General features: G+C 44.3%; 1 protein-coding gene across 3 annotated transcripts in view; it reads left to right on the plus strand.

Annotated features, from left to right (window-relative positions):
• The window catches only part of CEP164 (centrosomal protein 164), a 191,117-nt gene that overhangs the window by 123,708 nt on the left and 48,137 nt on the right, over positions 1-19,272 (plus strand). For all 3 annotated transcript variants that reach the window (XM_082273782.1, XM_082273783.1, XM_082273784.1), the window contains one exon: positions 2,896-3,004. In XM_082273782.1, coding sequence (XP_082129908.1) covers positions 2,896-3,004 — 109 coding nt within the window. The remainder of the gene's footprint in view (positions 1-2,895; positions 3,005-19,272) is intronic.

Here is a 19,272-nt window from a genome sequence, read left to right on the forward strand (position 1 = left end):
TGAACAGGACTGGCCGGCCCAGAAAATTCCACCCAATAGCTGACTGTTTGATGCAAAAAAAAGTCTCCAAGAACCACAAAATTTCATTCAAATAACTTTTGCAACAGTTGGGATCAAAGTGCATGCATCTACAATCATCAAATTGTACCAATTTAACCTAAATGAGAAGTGTTTTTTTACCTCTCAGCAGCCGCTGTTGGCTCCTGCTGCTGTCATTCAAATCCTGTGAGGAGGGAGCAGGGGGTATAGTCGAGCTGGGCTGTGTGTGTCTATGGAGGCACACAGCCCCTCTCAGGAGTGTGCCCACACAGTTGCCCCCTCAGCACACAGTTTGCTAAGGGGAAACTGGTTAGAAGAAGGGGCGGGGGACTCCAGAAGTGGTCTGAATGGACTGCTCTCTGCAATACCATTTATTTAATTAAAACATTTTTAAAAATGTGCCTTTACAATTATTTTAAGAAAACGTCTTTGCTGTGCAATAGAGTAATAGTGCAAAACTACAGTTTGGCCTATAGGCAAAACGGCTTTGGAACAATATGCGGAAGATTGAATAATTTGTCTAACTGAAACTTTGCAAAAAAACAATAAGTGTGGATTAAACAAAGTAGAATAGTGAGGTACATACTGAAAATTCCGTTACAATATAGGATAAGCAGAGAAAGCACATGAAATAGGAAAACAAACAGCGCCCTACCGGGCAAAGTGAAGAGTCAAAACAGCATATCTTGGGAGGTAACGATACAGGCCACCAAGCACAGAAACATATATAAATGTCATTAAGACAATCATGTATAAAACCTGTATAATAATAAAGACAGCTACAGCCAGTGTAACCAAATAAAATATGGACAGACACAGTGGGCTCAATAAAAGAGCCTTTGTACATGGACACAGAAGTGGTCTCCTAGAAGGGAGTGATTATAGATATGATCTAGTCAGGGTAAGCCCATAACCTTTCACAAGGTTCAGGGAGACAATCCCATATGTAGACATTGCAATATCAATAAGAAATGTGTTGTGGTTAGGAGTGGATGAGAATATAAACAAAAAAATAGTAAAGTAGTGAATGTACAGCTTGTATAACAGTGTAAATTTGCTGTCCCATCAAAATAACTCAACACACATCCATTAATGTCTAAACCGCTGGCAACAAAAGTGAGTACATTCCCTAAGTGAAAATGTCCACATTGGGCCCAATTAGCCATTTTCTCTCCCTGGTGTCATCTGACTCATTAGTGTTACAAGGTCTCAGTTGTCAATGGGGAGCAGGTGTGTTAAATCTGGTGTTATCACTCTCGCTTTCCTATACTGGTCATTGGAAATTCAACATAGCACCTCATGGCAAAGAACTCTCTGAGGATCTGAAAAAAGAATTGTTGCTCTACATAAAGATGGTCTAGGCTATAAGAAGATTGCTAAAACCCTGAAACTGAGCTGCAGCACGGTGGCCAAGACTACCGGACAGGTTCCTTTCAGAACAAGCCTCGCCATGGTCCACCAAAGCAGTTGAGTGCACGTGCTCATCTGGAGGGGTAGGGGGGTCAGCCTGTCAGTGGTCAGACCATACACTGCACACTGCATCAAATTGTTCTGCATGGCTGTCGTCCCAGAAGGAAGCCTCTTCTAAAGATGACGCACGAGAAAGCCAGCAAACAGTTTACTGAAGACAAGCAGACTAAGGACATGGATTACTGGAACCATGTCCTGTGGTCTGATGAGACCAAGATAAACTTATTTGGTTCAGATGGTGTCAAGCGCGTGTGGCAGCAACCAGTTGAGGAGTACAAAGACAAGTGTGTCTTGCCTACAGTCAAGCATGGTGGTGGGAGTGTCATGGCTTGGGGCTGCATGAGTGCTGCCAGCACTGGGGAACTACAGTTCACAGAGGGAACCATGAATGGCAACATGTGCTGTGACATACTGAAGCAGAGCATGATCCCCTCCCTTCGTAGACTGGGCCGCAGGGCAGTATTCCAACATGATAACGACCCCAAACACACCTCTAAGATGACCACTGCCTTGCTAAAGAAGCTGAGGGTAAAGGTGATGGACTGGTTAAGCATGTCTCCATACCTAAACCCTTTTGAGCATCTGTGGGGCATCCCCAAACGGATGTGTGGAGGAGCGCAAGGTCTCTAACACCCACCAGCTCCGTGATGTCGTCATGGAGGAGTGGAAGAGGACTCCAGTGGCAACCCGTGAAGCTCTGGTGAACTCCATGCCCAAGAGGGTTAAGGCAGTGCTGGAAAAAATGGTGGCCACACAAAATATTGACATTTTGGACTCAATTTGGACATTTTTACTTAGGAGCGTACTCCGTTTTGTTGCCAGAGGTTTAGACATTAATGGCTGTGTGTTGTTATTTTGAGAGGACAGCAAATTTACACTGTTATACAAGCTGTACACTCATTACTTTGCATTGTAGTAAAGTGTAATTTCTTAAGTGTTTTGGAGGAAAAAGTAAGTGAACCCTTACTGTCTAGTTAAACCTCCTTTGGCAGCAATGACTTCAAGCAAGCACTTTTGGTAGCACTGCATCAGACCTGCACAACATTCAGGAGGATTTGTTGACCATTCCTCTTTACTAAACCACTTCAGTTCAGACACATTATAGGATGTCTGATGTGAACTGCTCTCTTGAGGTCATTCCACAGCATCTCTATGGGGTTAAGGTCTGGGCTCTGACCAGGGCACTCCAGAAGGCACATTTTCTTTTTCTAAAGCCAGTCAGTGTTGGATTTATTTTGATGTTTAGGGTCATTGTCCTGCTGTATTCCCGCTTTAAGTGAGCACTACAAAACTGTTATATGAACTTGTATAAGAATATATCAAACTTCACTTTTTTGTGAAAGTCTTTAGAGCAGTCTAACTCTTTTACTTCTTAACCCCATGCAGGTGTCTGAAGAGGAGGCCCTGAACGGCAGAAGAAATAAAAAGCTTGTGACATTTGATGTCAGTGACTCTGATGACACCAGCAGTGTAATGAGTATGGAGGGGCCCAGATGTGAGTTTCAATGCAACCTTTTTATAATCCACTATTACATCTTCCAGGTCTAAAATATTTTATTGAAGTTTGTAAATATTGCACAGACCTAAAAGCAAAAACATGCACCATGAGGAGAAGTGCAGCCTCACATCAGTCTGGTATAACACATCAACATATGTATGGCACAAGGGAAAATAAACAGGGGAGGCACAGTAACAGCCAAGGAAAAACCCCTGTATGCTACAGTACCAACAGTAACAATCTGAAAGGTGCATATAGCTTCTGAGTTACAGAGTAGTGGAACAATACATTCCCCGTTTACAGGATCCTAAAGAGAAGAGAGAGCCAAGAGAAGAAAGAGGAGATAAAAGTGAAAGGTGAAAGAAAGAGAGCCCACTTCATCTGCAAGTGTGACCTGCTTGTTTACTTTTGCTGCTCGTCGGTGGGAGCCTCTTTGCTGCTGATCTTTGAACCTGACCCCTACCATGACACGGACGTTTTTAGGCTTGTTGCGGTTTTATGCATCCTAAGCCCTTGCCTCCAGGTATTTAGCTTTGGCCTTCAAAGTATGGAGGTGAGCCACATGGTCACGCTGGCGCTTCTCTGTAGCTGAGACCCTCTGCTCTACCTCAGTAATGCATTCACGATAGTTGTCCAGATCCTTAGGGCTCAGTCTGTATATGATCTAATTTAGAGGTTAGAGTTTTGACGCTCGGTATAGCTTGCATCAGGGCAGAGAAGTCAAGAGATTGCTGTTAGGCAGGGTCTGGCTGCTCCCTGAGTAGCCATGTCAGAGCAAGGAGAGCAGGCACTGCTTCCCACCTGGTCTTGAGAGCTTGTCGGATTGAGTGTGTAGTGGGTTGGAGCTGATCTTCTGCCCCTTGCCAAATCCCCCTGGCAGCTGCAGGAGGAGAAAGAAAAGATTTGGCTATAGATGAGCTCCATGCACCTCAAAGTGGCAGATTAAAGGGTAACTCCACTTTTGTGGGAAATAATAATCAAATAAAAAAAATAATAAAATAACATTTACAATTGCGACACAAATCATATTGTAATTTCATGTTAATAATACCTTTTCGTTTTCAATCTACAGCACTGTTCTTTTCTGTAAAATGCAATATGGCAACCTGGAGGCATTCTGTAAACAGATGGTGCACAGAACGCCCCCAGATATGTAAATTCCTACTTGTGTGATTGGCTCACTGATTTTGCAAGAAGTCTTCATTAGTATACAAATCAGATTTTTAGCACCCCCTGCAACAACAATGTCATTTTTGGTGAGATACTCCCAAAGGGAAATCACAACTAAAGGGATGCAAAGCCTGCAATTTTCCTCATTGGATCCTGCAAGTGCAGCAGTTGACTGATAAATATAAAGACACTACCATTGGATTCACTGTGCACATGGATGCAGACAAACACACAGCCATTTTTTCAGAATAACAAAAGTTAGGAATCTGCAACAAAGCTTGTTAAAATCCTTGCAATGTAGATAGACCACCCAGAGGGGAGTGTTTTTCTCTCAACAAAAAGGAAATTACTTTTTAATGAATCTGGTCAGCAGCAGCACTGAATCAAGCGGCCCTTTCAGTGTCATCTTGGACAAGCCCCCAATACTCCATTATTAATATTAGGGAAAACATGAAAACATTTGTTTGTGTTTCGTTCATTGACAGACACATCTCCATATCTTCTTTGACCCTTGGGTTATGCTGCTCTCCATAGAAGTAGGACACTAGGTAGAAAAAAAATGACTACGCCCATAGGGCAATCCTAGGGGGTATACTCCCACTTCCTGTTATAGGACTTTAGCTTTTTTCTGCCTAGTCAGGAGTAAGGACCTAGCTCCTTGCTGGGATCTCTGGTCCTGGCATTTTTTCCTTTTTAGATGGAAATTTTTTCTTTCATTTTTTTCTGTTCCTGAGAGAACTACAATCAACAGCTGGACTGGGCGACGCACTGGATATCCTTTATCCTTACTATCTTCCATGTCTTGCCAGCGAGCGCAACCCAACTTTAGCTCTGCGCTAGGTTGGCCGTGACATAGCCCCAATGGATGGGGGCTGGCCGGAGAGTTAAACAGGACACAAAGCCATGGTCACAACCCTGGGCAGGACCTGAGTTGCTGCATACCTCTGGCTCGCAGCACCCCCATTCCAAGATGGTGCGGTGAACTGCCCAAAGTGGTGCCCGTTCGGTTCCAAGGTGTGGTGAGTAGTGTCCCCCCCCTTTCTCTGGGGAATTATTGGGGTGGACGCAGGCCCCTCACTTCCCAAATGGTGTCCCCCTCACTAACAGGGTCCCCCTGCTCTAATACCCTCACCTACCCCCCTTAGTCCCCCCCCCCCGGGGTGGCCAGGCTATCATTCAGTGTGGGGTATTATTTGGTGATGGGCTGGATGCGGGTGGGAGCACGCCACTGGTGGCTCACATTAACCACTTAAGCCCCGGAGGATTTGGCTGCTAAAGGTCCAGACCCCTTTTTTCAACTTGGCACTTCGTGACTTTAACTGATAATTGCGCGGTCATGCAATGCAGTACCTAAACGAAATTTACGTCCTTTTTTTCCCACAAACAGAGCTTTCTTTTGGTGGTATTTGATCACCTCTGCGCTTTTTATTTTTTGCGATATTAATAAAAAAAGAGCGAAAATTTTGCAAAAAAATGACATTTTCAACTTTGTCTTTTAAAAAATATCCAATATACTCAATTTATGTCATTTTTTTTGGCCAAAATATATTTAGCTACATGTCTTTGACAAAAAAAAAATCAATGAGCGTATTTTTATTGGTTTGCGCAAAAGTTATAGCGTCTACAAACTATGGTGTAAATACTGAAATTTACGAAGCTTTAATTTCTGACTGCCTATCTCATTTCATGAAGTGCTAAAATGGCGGGGCAGTACAAAACCCCCCCAAACTACCACTTTTTGGAAAGTAGACATCCTAAGGAATGTTCTGAGGGGCATGTTGAGCTCATTGAATATTTTATTTTTTTGTCACAGGTGTTTGAAAAATGACAAAAATAATTTTTTTTTTTTTTTTTACACAAAGTTGTCATTGAAATGATATATTGCTCACACATGCCATGGGTATATGTGTAATTACACCCCAAAATATATTCTGCTGCTTCTCCTGAGTACAGGGATACCACATATGTGAGACTTTTTGGGAGCGTAGCTGTGTACGGGAGCCGGAAAACAAATCACCACCATCAGAATTTCAAAGGGCGTACATTTTTCATTGCATTTTCTCACTACCTATAACGGTTTTGGAGGCCCTGAAATGTCAAGATACCACAAAACCCCCCCAAATGACCCCATTTTGGAAAGTAGACACCCCAAGCTGTTTGCTGAGAGGCATGGTGAGTCCATGGAATATTTTATATTTTGCCACAAGTTTCGGGAAAATTACAATTTTTTTTTTTAATTTTTTTTTTTTACACAACGTTGTCACTAAAAGATAAATTTCTCACACATGACATGGGTATATGTGGAATGACACCCCAAAATACATTCTGCCACTTCTCCTGAGTATGGGGATGCCCCATGTGTGAGACTTTTTGGGAGCCTAGCTGTGTACAGGACCGCGAAAACCAATCAACACTCTCAGGTTTTCTAATGGCGTAAATTGTTCATGTCACCTCTGCACTACCTGTCGCAGTTTCGGAGGCCCTAAAATTCCAAAATAGCACAAAACCCCCCCAAATGACCCCATTTTGCAAAGTAGACACCCCAAGCTATTTGCTGAGAGGCATGGTGAGTCCATGGAATATTTTATATTTTGCCACAAGTTCCGGGAAATATATATATATATATATATATTTTTTTTTTTTACACAAAGTTGTCAGTAAATGATATATTGCTCACACATGCCATGGGTATATGTGAAATGACACCCCAAAATACATTCTGCTGCTTCTCCTGAGTACAAGGATACCCCATGTGTAAGACTTTTTTGCAGTCTAGCCGCGTACAGGACCCGGAAAACCAATCTGCACCTTCTGGCTTTCTAAGGGCGTAAATTGTTGATCTCACTCCTTACTACCTATCACACTTTTGAAGTCCATAAAAGGCCAAGATGGCACAAAACCCCCCCAAATGACCCCATTTTGCAAAGTAGACACTCCAATCTATTTGCTGAGAGGCATGGTGAGTATTTTGCAGCTCTCATTTTTTTTGGAAAATGAAGAAAAAACAGGAAAATGCATTTTTTTTCCTCTTTTTTCAATTTCCAAAACTTTGTGACAAAAAGTGAGATCTGCAAAACACTCAACATGCCTCTCTGCAAATAGCTCAGGGTGTCTACTTTCCAAAATGGGGTCATTTGGGGGGGTTTTGTGCTATCTTGGAATTTTAGGGCCTCCGAAACTGTGATAGGTAGTCAGGAGTGAAATCAACAATTTACGCCCTTGGAAAGCCTGAAAGTGGAGGTTGGTTTTCGGGGTCCTGTACTCGGCTAGACTGCAAAAAAGTCTCACACATGGGGTATCCCTGTACTCAGGAGAAGCAGCAGAATGTATATTGGGGTGTCATTTCACATATACCCGTGGCATGTGTGAGCAATATATCATTTACTGACAGCTTTGTGTAAAAAAAAAAATATATATATATATATATATATATATTTCCCGGAACTTGTGGTAAAATATAAAATATTCCATGGACTCACCATGCCTCTCAGCAAACAGCTTGGGGTGTCTACTTTCCAAAATGGGGTCATTTGGGGGGGTTTTGTGCTATCTTAGAATTTTAGGGCCTCCGAAACTGTGATAGGTAGTCAGGAGTGAAATCAACAATTTACGCCCTTGGAAAGCCTGAAAGTGGAGGTTGGATTTCGGGGTCCTGTACTCGGCTAGACTGCAAAAAAGTCTCACACATGGGGTATCCCTGTACTCAGGAGAAGCAGCAGAATGTATATTGGGGTGTCATTTCACATATACCCATGGCATGTGTGAGCAATATATCATTTACTGACAGCTTTTTGTAAAAAAAAAAAAAAATATATATATATTTCCCGGAACTTGTGGCAAAATATAAAATATTCCATGGACTCACCATGCCTCTCAGCAAACAGCTTGGGGTGTCTACTTTCCAAAATGGGGTCATTTGGGGGGGTTTTGTGCTATCTTGGAATTTTAGGGCCTCCGAAACTGTGATAGGTAGTCAGGAGTGAAATCAACAATTTACGCCTTTGGAAAGCCTGAAAGTGGGGACTGGTTTTCGGGGACCTGTACTCGGCTAGACTGCAAAAAAGTTTCACACATGGGGTATCCCTGTACTCAGGATAAGCAGCAGAATGTATTTTGGGGTGTCATTTCACATATACACATGGCATGTGTGAGCAATATATCATTTAGTGACAACTTTCTGTAAAAAAACAACAAAAAAAAAAGAAATAATAATTTTCCCGACACTTGTAGCAAAATATAAAATATTCCATGGACTCACCATGCCTCTCAGCAAATAGCTTTGGGTGTCTACTTTTCAAAAAGGGGTCATTTGGGGGGTGTTTGAACAGTCCCGGCATTTTACGCTCAATCTTAGCCACACATCACCCACTCTTCTAACCACTTGAAAACCAAGCCTTTTCTGTGCCTTTTTGTTTACATGAAAAAATATTTTTTTTTTACTAGAAAATTACTTTGAACCCCCAAACATTATATATTTCTTTAAAGCAGAGGCCCTATAGAATAAAATGGTGGATGTTGCAATTTTTTTTGTCACACGGTATTTGCGCACAGATTTTCCAAACGCAATTTTTGCGAAAAAAATACATTTTTTTTAAATTTATTGCACAAATACACTATATAATTCCAATTTGTTTGGTAAAATTTAAAAGATGATCTTATGCCGAGTTCATAGACACCTGACATGACATGCTTTAAAAATTGCGCACACCTGCGCAGCGGCAAAAACGTACGTACATTTTTAAAAACCTTTAAAAGTCTCTACAGGTTACCACTTTAGACTTACAGAGGAGGTCTACTGCAAGAATTACTGCACTCGATCTGGCGATCGCGGCGATACCTCACATGCATGCTGAAATTGCGGTTTACATATGACACTAGACCAACGCGTGCGTGTGCCATTGCGCGCAAGCACGGGGGAAAGGGGGCGGAGCTCGATTTTTTTTTTTTTTTTTTTTTTTTTTTTTTGCTCTTTTATGTTATTTTGACACCTTTCCTTTAATTTTTTTTTTTTTAAATCATTTTTATTGCTATCACAGTGAATTTAGATATCCCCTATGATAGCAATCGGTAGTGACAGGTACTCTTTTTTTTAAAAATTGGGGTCTTTTATACTCTAGATCTCTCCTCTGACCTTAATGCTTCTGACCACGCCAAAATTGGTGTGATAAAATACTTTCCCAATTTCCCAATGGCCCTGTTTATTTCTGGCGAAAAAGAAGTCATGAAATGCTCGTAGCCTCCGGCATCTTAGGCCATAGAGATGATTGGAGCCATTCTAATCTTCAATTAGCTCTATGGTTAGATAACTGAACCACCGGCTGCACTCTCGGGTTAACCGGTGGGACAGGAGAGCCCGAGAAAAACCACGGAAGGCTGCGGAAGGCGGCGGTGGGGGGGGGGGAGGCCCCTCCCACTGCATGTAAAAGCAGTCTAGCGGCCAATTACCTGCTAGGATTGCTTTTACATGTAAGCCGACCGCTGGCTGTAAAAAACGATACCAAGATGATGCCTAAATCTGCAGGCATCATCCTGGTATAACCACTCAAAGTCCAGCAACGTACCAGTACATTGCTAGTCCTTGTTTGGCATATAGGTTTTTTTTTTTTTCATGCAGCCTGTGGGCTGAACGGAAAAAAAGAGAACCTATCAGAAATCAGCACAAGAATAATGCGTAGTATTACTCATCATTAACCGCCCAAACAACCACCCACTGAATTTAATGATGGGTATACACGGCACTATCCACGTATACCAAAATAGGATTTTAACTGCAGTGCTGAAATCAGAAAATCACCACAGCTGCTATCAGCAAAGGTATCCATATATGCTGAGCGCAAACACTGTTTGTGTCAGAATATATAAAATCAATGCGTGGTAGCCGACGAGTACCTGCAAGAGAAACAGGTCACAAAAGAATGAAAAAACAAAGTACATTAAAAAAAGTACATTAGGAAGAGTAGGACATATAAAATGACTGACAACAACAAAAGTTTTTGGATTCTCATCATTAACCGCCCAAACAACCACCCACTGAATTTAATGATGGGTATACACGGCGCTATCCACGTATACCAAAATAGGATTTTAACTGCAGTGCTGAAATCAGAAAATCACCACAGCTGCTATCAGCAAAGGTATCCATATATGCTGAGCGCAAACACTGTTTGTGTCAGAATATATAAAATCAATGCGTGGTAGCCGACGAGTACCTGCAGGAGAAACAGGTCACAAAAGAATGAAAAAACAAACAAAGGACATTTAAATGTACAGTAAGAAGAGTAGAAGGACATATAAAATGACTGACACAACAACAGTTTTTGGATCCTTTTATTTTTCTTTCTAACTGTTTCTTCATGTCTTGATTTGGGAGGGACTGCGATCTTCTGCGATCTTCTCTTCCAGCTTGGGTCTCTCAAAATGTCGATGGACATCCAACATCCTTCGAGACCCTGTGTTTGTGTGCCCTACACTGTGTCGTGCTGTACCCTACACTAAAACTCCACTAGTGTATGGTAGCGCTCAAAACATTCCCCGATGCAGAGACCAGGTTGGTCAGGACATTTGGGACAATAATAACGGGTGTCACGCCTAAATCCGCGCCTGCGACAGACACGACATCTTCTTTGGGGCCATCTTTGGGTAGGGGTACTCGGGAGGGCATAAGGAAAATGCCTCTCATGCAGCCGGCTCACTGCATCTGGAAGGGGAAGTTGGGCAGGCATGCCTCCTGGGTACAGGTAGGCAAGGATGATCTCTTCCTGGAATTCCCGGAAAGATCCAGTTCGTCCTGACGCCTTGTATAGGACAAAGGCGTTCAGCATCGCCAATTGGAATAAATAAACAGACACTTTTTTGTACCAGCGTCTGGCTTTACGGGCAACTAAATACGGCGCCAAAATCTGGTCGTTAAGGTCCACCCCTCCCATGTTAAGGTTATATTCGTGGACACAGAGGGGTTTCTCCACAACGCCAGTTGCCGTAGTGATTTGGATTGTCGTGTCTGCGTGAAGGGAGGACAGAACATAAACATCCCGTGTATCCTTCCACTTCACCGCAAGCAATTTGTCCGTTTTCAAGCAGGCTCTCGCCCCCCGACTAAGACGGGAATCTACAAGCCGTTGGGGGAAGCCCCGGCGATTAGGTCGCACGGTGCCACATGCGCCAATTTGTAATTCGAGCAGGTGACTAAATAGTGGCACGCTTGTATAAAAGTTGTCCACGTACAAATGGTACCCCTTTCCGGATAAGGGTGACACCAAGTCCCAAACGATCTTACCGCTGCTCCCTATGTAGTCTGGGCAGTTGGGGGGCTCCACACAGCTATCTTTTCCCTCATAGACCCGGAAACTAACTGTATAGCCTGTGGCCCTGTCACACAATTTATACAGTTTGACCCCGTATCTGGCACGCTTGCTGGGGAGGTACTGTTTCATAGCAAGGCGGCCAGTAAATTTAATCAGGGACTCGTCAACGCAGACAACTTGTTCGGGGGTAAACAAGGCTGCAAACCGCTGATTGAAGTGGTCTATGAGGGGCCGAATTTTGTGGAGCCGATCGTATGCAGGGTCTCCCCGAGGACGACAGATTTCATTGTCGCTGAAATGCATAAATCGCAGAATTTGCTCATATCTCGCCCTGGACATGGAGGCAGAGTACATGCGCATATGGTGAAGTGGGCTAGTGGACCAATATAGCCGCAATTCACTCTGTTTAGTTATGCCCATGTGGAGGGAAAGGCCCAGAAAGATCTTAAATTCGGAAACCGTTAAAGGTTTCCAGCCGAATTGTCTGGCAAGGGGCGAATTTGGGTTGGCGGCGATAAATTGTTGAGCATATAAATTTGATTGATCCACAATAGATCTGAAAAGATCTTCCGTGAAGAACAGCTCAAAAAAGTTCAGGGGCGTAAAACCAGCTGTCTCCACGTGGATTCCAGGTTGGGCGGTGAATGGGGGAAGTACTGGCGCTGTAGTATCAGTGGGTTGCCAATTAGGAAATGCCAGCGCATCAGGGAGGGCACTATGGGCTCTACGGGCCTGTCTTCGAATACGCGGTGGCTGCGGGCCACTACTTGTGCTAGCCACCGCACCAGCTTCAACTGCACTTAGGGGACTCGCCACGTCACCAGGTCTTACTGCAGTGCTGGTTGTACTAGGTCCAGGGTGTACTAGGCCGCTGGCGCTTGCCAGGTCGCCAGAAGGATGAGCGGCACTAGTACCCACACTCTGCTCCATACGAGCACCCTGCGATTCCTGCATCTCAACAACTCCAGAATGGGGTCGGGTACGCCTGGGTCTAACAGGGACCCATCTGTCGTCGGAGCTATCTGTCAGGGAGCCGCTGCTGTCATTTGGTTCGTATACTGACCCTGATTCTGCCGGTGAGGCTTCCCCATCGCTCTCACCTGGCATGGTCATTATACTGTAAATAGCTTCATCACTGTACGAACGTTTAGACATTTTGGTAACTAAATTTACCCGTACAGTGATGCGACTCACAGGTAATAAAAGCACCTGGTTGTCGAAGACTATTTCAAGCGCTACCAAAAAAACTGCTAATGCTAGCAGGGATCAGGCCTGACTCTGCTAACACAGCGGTTTTGTGTCTTGTGTTTTTTTGTAAGTGACAGTAATCTGTTGATTACTACACTTACCTGGGTGAAAGGGTTAAACGCAGGTGCTGGCAGGAATCAGTGCTGATCGTGCAAACACTGCGTTTTGGGAACCCTAAACTATGGGGGCGCTAGTATAGCTCTGATCAGATCAGATATTGATCTGTTCAAACACTATACTAGAAATGGAAGTGTAGGTGCGTGCGTGTGTGTGTGGCAATCAAGGGGTTATTTCTAAACTATGTGCTGGGGATCTGGGGGGGGGTGGCGGGGACCCTAAACCTCCTTTGGGAAAGAAACTAGCTAGCTAGCACAACCTCAAGTCACAATGACACCAATACAAAATACAGTAAAAACAGTATATTATGTGTGTATTAGTGCTAATGTGACAGAGGGTGTAGGGGTTAACGGGATGTGATCAGGGGGGGATCAGGGGTTTAAATCTTTATTGGAAGGGGCTGGCGGGTATCCTAAGGATAAAAGGAACGGTGGCAAGCGCTAAACCTGGTCACAAGTCACACTTATACAGGTATATAGAAAATGCTATATACTGTATACAGTGTGCGTTGTGGCAGGGGGTGTAGGGGTGATCAGGGGGGGATCAGGGGATTAAATCTTTATTGGGCGGGTGGGGGGGACCCTAAACCTGCTTGGGACACAAACTTAGTCGCCTGCGCTAATTCTGATCACAATCACACTAATACAAAAATACAAAAACACAGTATATTACGTTTGTATTAGTGCTGATGTGACAGAGGGTGTAGGGGTTAACTAGCGGTGATCAGGAGGGGATCAGGGGGGATCAGGGGCTCAAATCTTTATTAGGGGGGGGTGGCGGGTAATTCAAGTGGAAAAGGGGGGGTCGCAAGCGCTAGACCTGACCACAAATCACACTTATACGGGTATATAGCAAAATGCTATATACTGTATACGGTGTGTGTTATGGCAGGGGGTGTAGGGGTGATCAGGGGGGGGTCAGGGGCTTAAATCTTTATTGGGCGGGTGGCGGGGACCCTAAACCTTCTTGGGACAGAAACTTAGTCGCCTGCGCTAATTCTGATCACAATGACACTAATACAAAAATACAATAACACCGTATATTGCGTTTGTATTAGTGCTGATGTGACAGAGGGTGTAGGGGTTAACGGCGGTGATCAGGGGGGGTTCAGGGGGGATCAGTGGGTTAAATCTTTATTAGGGGGGGGTGGGGGGTAATTTGAGTGGAAAAGGGGGGGTCGCAAGGGCTACACCTGTTCACAAATCACACTTATACAGGTATATAGGTATATGCTATATGCTGTATATAGTGTGTGTTGTGTCAGGTGCTGTAGGGGTTAATTGGGGGGGCGATCGGGGGTGAAATGTGCCTATCTAGCTGTGTGTGATGTGCTTGGTGCAATTACTCACAGTAAGATGTGCTCTCCTCTCACGCTGGATCCGAAAAGACCGTTGGGAGGGGAGGGCACATCTCCTCTAAGCCTGTGTTTACATTTCACAGGCTTAGAGGGAGATCTGATTGGGCAGGACCGATCAACAGGTCCAGACCAAAAATGATTGGCCTGGACCTGATGACTGATCGGTTCTGAACCCAATCGAGTCATCGGCGGCGGCGGCGGGGCGCGGGAGCGCGCACAGGGCCGGCAAAAAGTGCTGACGTAGGCCTACGTCAGTTTGCCTGGCCGGGGCTGAGCGCCGACGTAGATCGTCGTGCGCCGGTCGTTAAGTGGTTAAAGTATTTTCTGAGGAAAAATGTCCTTGTGGGGGTCCCTGTTAGGGCCCCCTGACTGGCTACATGTACCTGAGGGGCCGTTGGGGGTCCCGGGAGTCAGGCGGGCACCGCCATTTTTTCTGTGGATGACTGCTATTGAGCTTGGCGGCCATGTTTGTGTAGTCCGGCGGCCATGTTTTTGTAATTTCCCATTAAAGTCAATGCGGCGGCCATTTTCTTGTAGGCCTGTGGAGCAGTGTTCGGCAGTGGGCCTCTAGTGACGATGCATGTGCTTCTTTTTCCTTTCTGATCACCGCACAGCATGGAGCTTGGCGTTCTGTGTCCCTCCTGAGTCGGTGGTGGTGAGTCCCTCGGGGTGTGCAGTCTCCCTCTTTCTGCTATAGCAGCGCTTGGTGCGCTGGGACCTGTGGTGCCACTGCTGCAGCGGTGGGGGTATTTTACAGTGACTTTTTTCGGAATTTGCTGGTGGTCCCTGGGATGGTGGCCATGATGGCGGTCCTACAGTCACTGGTGTCCAAAGCTGATATGGCCCTTCAAAAGAGGCCTAGCAAAAAGGGCCCCCCGCCTTCACCTATATCCTCTGCCTCCTCAGATTCTGATGTTGATTTGGCTGTTGCGGACACGAATCGACCCTCTGGGTCTGCGTCCACGTGCTCTGACAGTGAGGCGCTTGTGGAAGCACTGATTGTATCAGTGCGGGAAACTTTAAAGTTGGAGGACACAGCAAATGCTGCGTCGGCTGCATCGGTGCAATTTGGTACCCGCAGACCATCCAAGGTGACTAAGTTCCCCTTTCCTGCCTATTTCAACAATATTGTCACAAGTCAGTGGGGTTCCCCGAAATGCATGGTTGGGATACCTAAGTGTTTCGCTAGGAGGTATGCTTTTGAGGAGTCCCTTTTAAAAAAACTGAACGTTCCAACAATGGTGGATTCTCAGGTTTCAGATTGAATAAAGCAACACTGCTACCGGTGGAGGACTCCCCGTCCTTTAACCACTTACGGACCGCCCACCGTGTATTTACTTTGGTATTTTGACGTTAAAATACCTGGGTTATGGCAGCAGATAGCTGTCATAACCCGGGAATTTTTTTAAACAGTGGGCGGTCCGCTTTAACATAAGTGTGGTCCCAGCAGCGGATTCGCCTCGGGATCACCTTTATGGGCAGCGGGAGAGGTGCCCTTCTTCCGCTTCCCGGTCGTTTTCCCCCTTACCGGAGTCATTGTAGCGGAGAAAACTGCTCTCCTTTCAGGCAGGAAGTTGAGTGAGGGCAAGATGGCCCTCAATCGACCCTATATGGCCTTGGACGACCGGAGTGACATCATACGTCACTTCCTAGCAACGGCTTTAAAGAGGCCATTTTTTTTTATCATGAAAAAAAAATTACTTTTTATTTTCTTTTTTAATGTAAATCTGAGCTCTGAGGTCTTTGTGACCCCAGATCTCACATTAAAGAAGTCCTGTCATGCCTATTTCTATTACAAGGGATGTTTACTGTACATTCCTTGTAATAGGAAAAAAGTGATCAAAATTTTTTTTTGTAAAAGGACAGTGTAACAATAAAAAATGAAAGATAAAATAAATAGGGAAAAAAAAAATTAAAGCGCCCCGTCCCCGTTAGTTAGCACGCAGAAGCGAACACATACGCAAGTCGCGCCCATATATGTAAACGGTGTTCAAACCACACATGGGAGGTATCACCACGATCGTTAGAGCAAGAGCAAAAATTTGAGCCCTAGACCTCCTCTGTAACTCTAAACTTCTAACCTGTAGAAATTTTTAAAATGTTGCCTATGGAGATTTTTAAGTACCAATGTTTTTTGCCATTCCACGAGCGTGCGCAATTTTGAAGCATGACATGTTGGATATCTATTTACTCGGCGTAACATTATCTTTCACTTTATAGAAAATGAGCTAACTTTACTGTTTTCTTATTTTTTTAATTCAGATGGTGTATTTTTTTTTAAAAAATTGCGTTTGTAAGGCTGCTACGCAAATACGGTGTGATGAAAAATATTGCAATGATCTTCATTTTATTCTCTAGGGTCTCTGCTAAAAAAAAAATATATATATATATATATAATATTTGGGGGTTCTAAGTAATTTTCTAGCAAAAATGATTTTAACTGTTAAACAACAAGTGTCAGAAAAAGACCCAGCCAGAAGTGGTTAAAGACCCGGTGGACAAGAGAGCTGAGTCTCTGGTCCGATACCTTTTTACCGTGGCAGGTTCGATTTTAAGGCCAGTGTTTGCCATAACTTTGGTCTCCCAGACCTTAACGGAATGGGCAAAGCTTCTGTACCAGGATTTGGAACGGGGGGGGGGGTGTGTCAGCATCCTCCTAAGGTGGCGGATCAGTTGGTACAGGGGTTACAGTATATCTGTGATGCCTCTTTGGGTGTGGCTCCTTTGGCCTGCAGAGAGAGTGTCTATGACAGCTTTGACCCTTCGCATGATTTGGCTGAAATACTGGTCTGCGGACCAGGCTTCAAAAAGGTGCTGACGGATCTCCCTTTTTTAGGAGACGGCCTGTTCAGAGTTTCTATGGAAGAGATCAATAAAGGTCTTACAGGAGGTAAGAGTACTCTGCTTCCACAGGTTGCCAAGAGCAAAGAGCCTCGTTGTAAACGTGGTCCTTTCTTCTCGGCCCACATACATCCCTTTCGTCCTGTGGGGTCGCAGGACAAGGGATCAAAATTCGCCCGTAATTCTGCGGGAGGTTCCAAGAGACCCTGGTCTGGTAAGCCAAAAGCAGGTTCCGCTGATCCACAGACAAGTCCTCTTCTGCCTGAAGGGGCGCCCTCATCCGTACCTGGGGTGGGGGGGACATCTTCATTTTTTTCCAAACCCGTGGAAGGTTCTTTCCTTCCAACTTGCGTCTGTCCCTGGATCGGCTGCAGGGCCTTTTCAGGGCGGTACAGGATCTACTCTCGCAAGGAGTAATTGTACTTGTTCCAGAGTCAGAATTTTTTCAGGGGTTTTTATTCAATACTGTTCCCAGGAAGGAAGGCAAGGTCCATCCAATCTTGGATCTCAAGTCCCTGAACCGCTTTGTGCAGGTTCAGAAATTTTGGATGGAGTCCATTTGCATGGTAGTGGCATCCCTTCATCAATGGGATTTTCTGGCCTCTATCAATATCAAGGACGCTTACCTCTATATTACAATATATGTCGGGCACCAGCTTTTTCTTCGTTGTTATATAGCCATTGCAATTGCTTAACATACATCACCTGTTTTCATTAATCAGTTGGCGTGGTGGACGTAGGAGGGACTAGTGAGATACTATTTGTTCCTGATAGGGCTCCCTGGGCGGTTGGGGCTCGACGCCGCCCCTTCCCTCATGAAGACGCAGAGGGGCGGGAACCGCAATGGAGCGGCGGCCAGCCCACATCCTCCCACCGGCATGGAAGCTTCCCTCAACTGTATACAGAACAGTGAGGGAAGAGAGTGCGCAAGTGCGGGGACTACGGAAGTCCCAGATGGACAAAGCACTGCAAAAGCACTTTGATACACGCTCTACACTCATACTCTACAAACCCTTATGTGAAAAACCTTCCATCAATTGAGGGGACCAATTTTTCTTCCCCCTTTGCCCTTCCTTTGTACTCATTTTTCCCCCTTTTTTGAATAAGGGGTCCATCTCAATCCCCACTGCTCTGGAAACCTGCAGACAAGCCTGGAGATCATTCACTTGATTTTAAATTTAGCAAACAGAATAAACTCAACACATCTACAGAATACGTGAGTTTACAGAAAAAGTCTTTGTGGATATTATATATTATTATTCTCAATTATTATATTAATATGATTTTATGCCATTCTATTGTATGGCAATCTATTTTAATTACCCCTGAAGAAGAAGCATACAGCTTTGAAACACGTTGGGTATCTTGCTGTTTTCTCTCTGCACTTTTCTGTATTGTGTTTTCTTTTATGGAACTGCTTGCTCATTCATTTTGATATTTATGATTCATGTGTTATTTATATATTTTTGTACAATAAAATGTCAATACTTTTTATCTATTTTTGTATGATTTTGAGTGCCCAAAAAGTCCCAAACCCTAGGGGATTCCTCTCTTTTCTCTCTCGCATTCTGGGATGCGGCACCTCCTCCAATAGGGGGCTTTTTGGCTGCGGACCAAATTTGTTTTCCAGCAGGTGGGTGGTGGGAAGGGTTATAGCTTCACGAGGGCTGACCTTCCGTTTTCTCGGGAATATATCTAGTATTCATTTCTCCTTTATGCGACAAAATAACCCTAGGTGGTGAGTACAAAATCAAATTTGTATATCCTTGCTCCTTAAGGGAACTGATTTCTCAGTTCTCTGTCTTTATTGAGCATAGCTTTCTGCTCTGTCCCTCCAGCACTCAATGGCCTGTGGGAGATGCTGGCTCAGGCTTTCAGGTATTTACCTTTTCTAAGGCACAGTTAGTCTTTCTTTTCCACTGGAACAAGTAAGGGCACTACTAGTTTTCTCAGTAATTCCTAGTGACAGTGCTGCTTAAGCATCTTTCAGAAATTTTTATAACCCCAATTCCACAAAAGCTGGAATGCTGTCTAAAATTTACATAAAAACAGAATGCCATTATTTGCAAATCCTATAAGTTTATATTTTACTCAGAATTGAAACAAGAAAACACATCAAATGTTTGAACTTAGAAAATGTATTATTAAAAAAAAAAAAAAAATAAGGTAATTTTGAAATTGATGGCAGCAACACATCTCAAAAAATTTAGGACAGGGCAACAAAAAAC

This window comes from Pelophylax lessonae (genome assembly GCF_965119305.1).
Source record: "Pelophylax lessonae genome assembly, chromosome: 12".
Taxonomy (NCBI): Eukaryota; Metazoa; Chordata; class Amphibia; order Anura; family Ranidae; genus Pelophylax; species Pelophylax lessonae.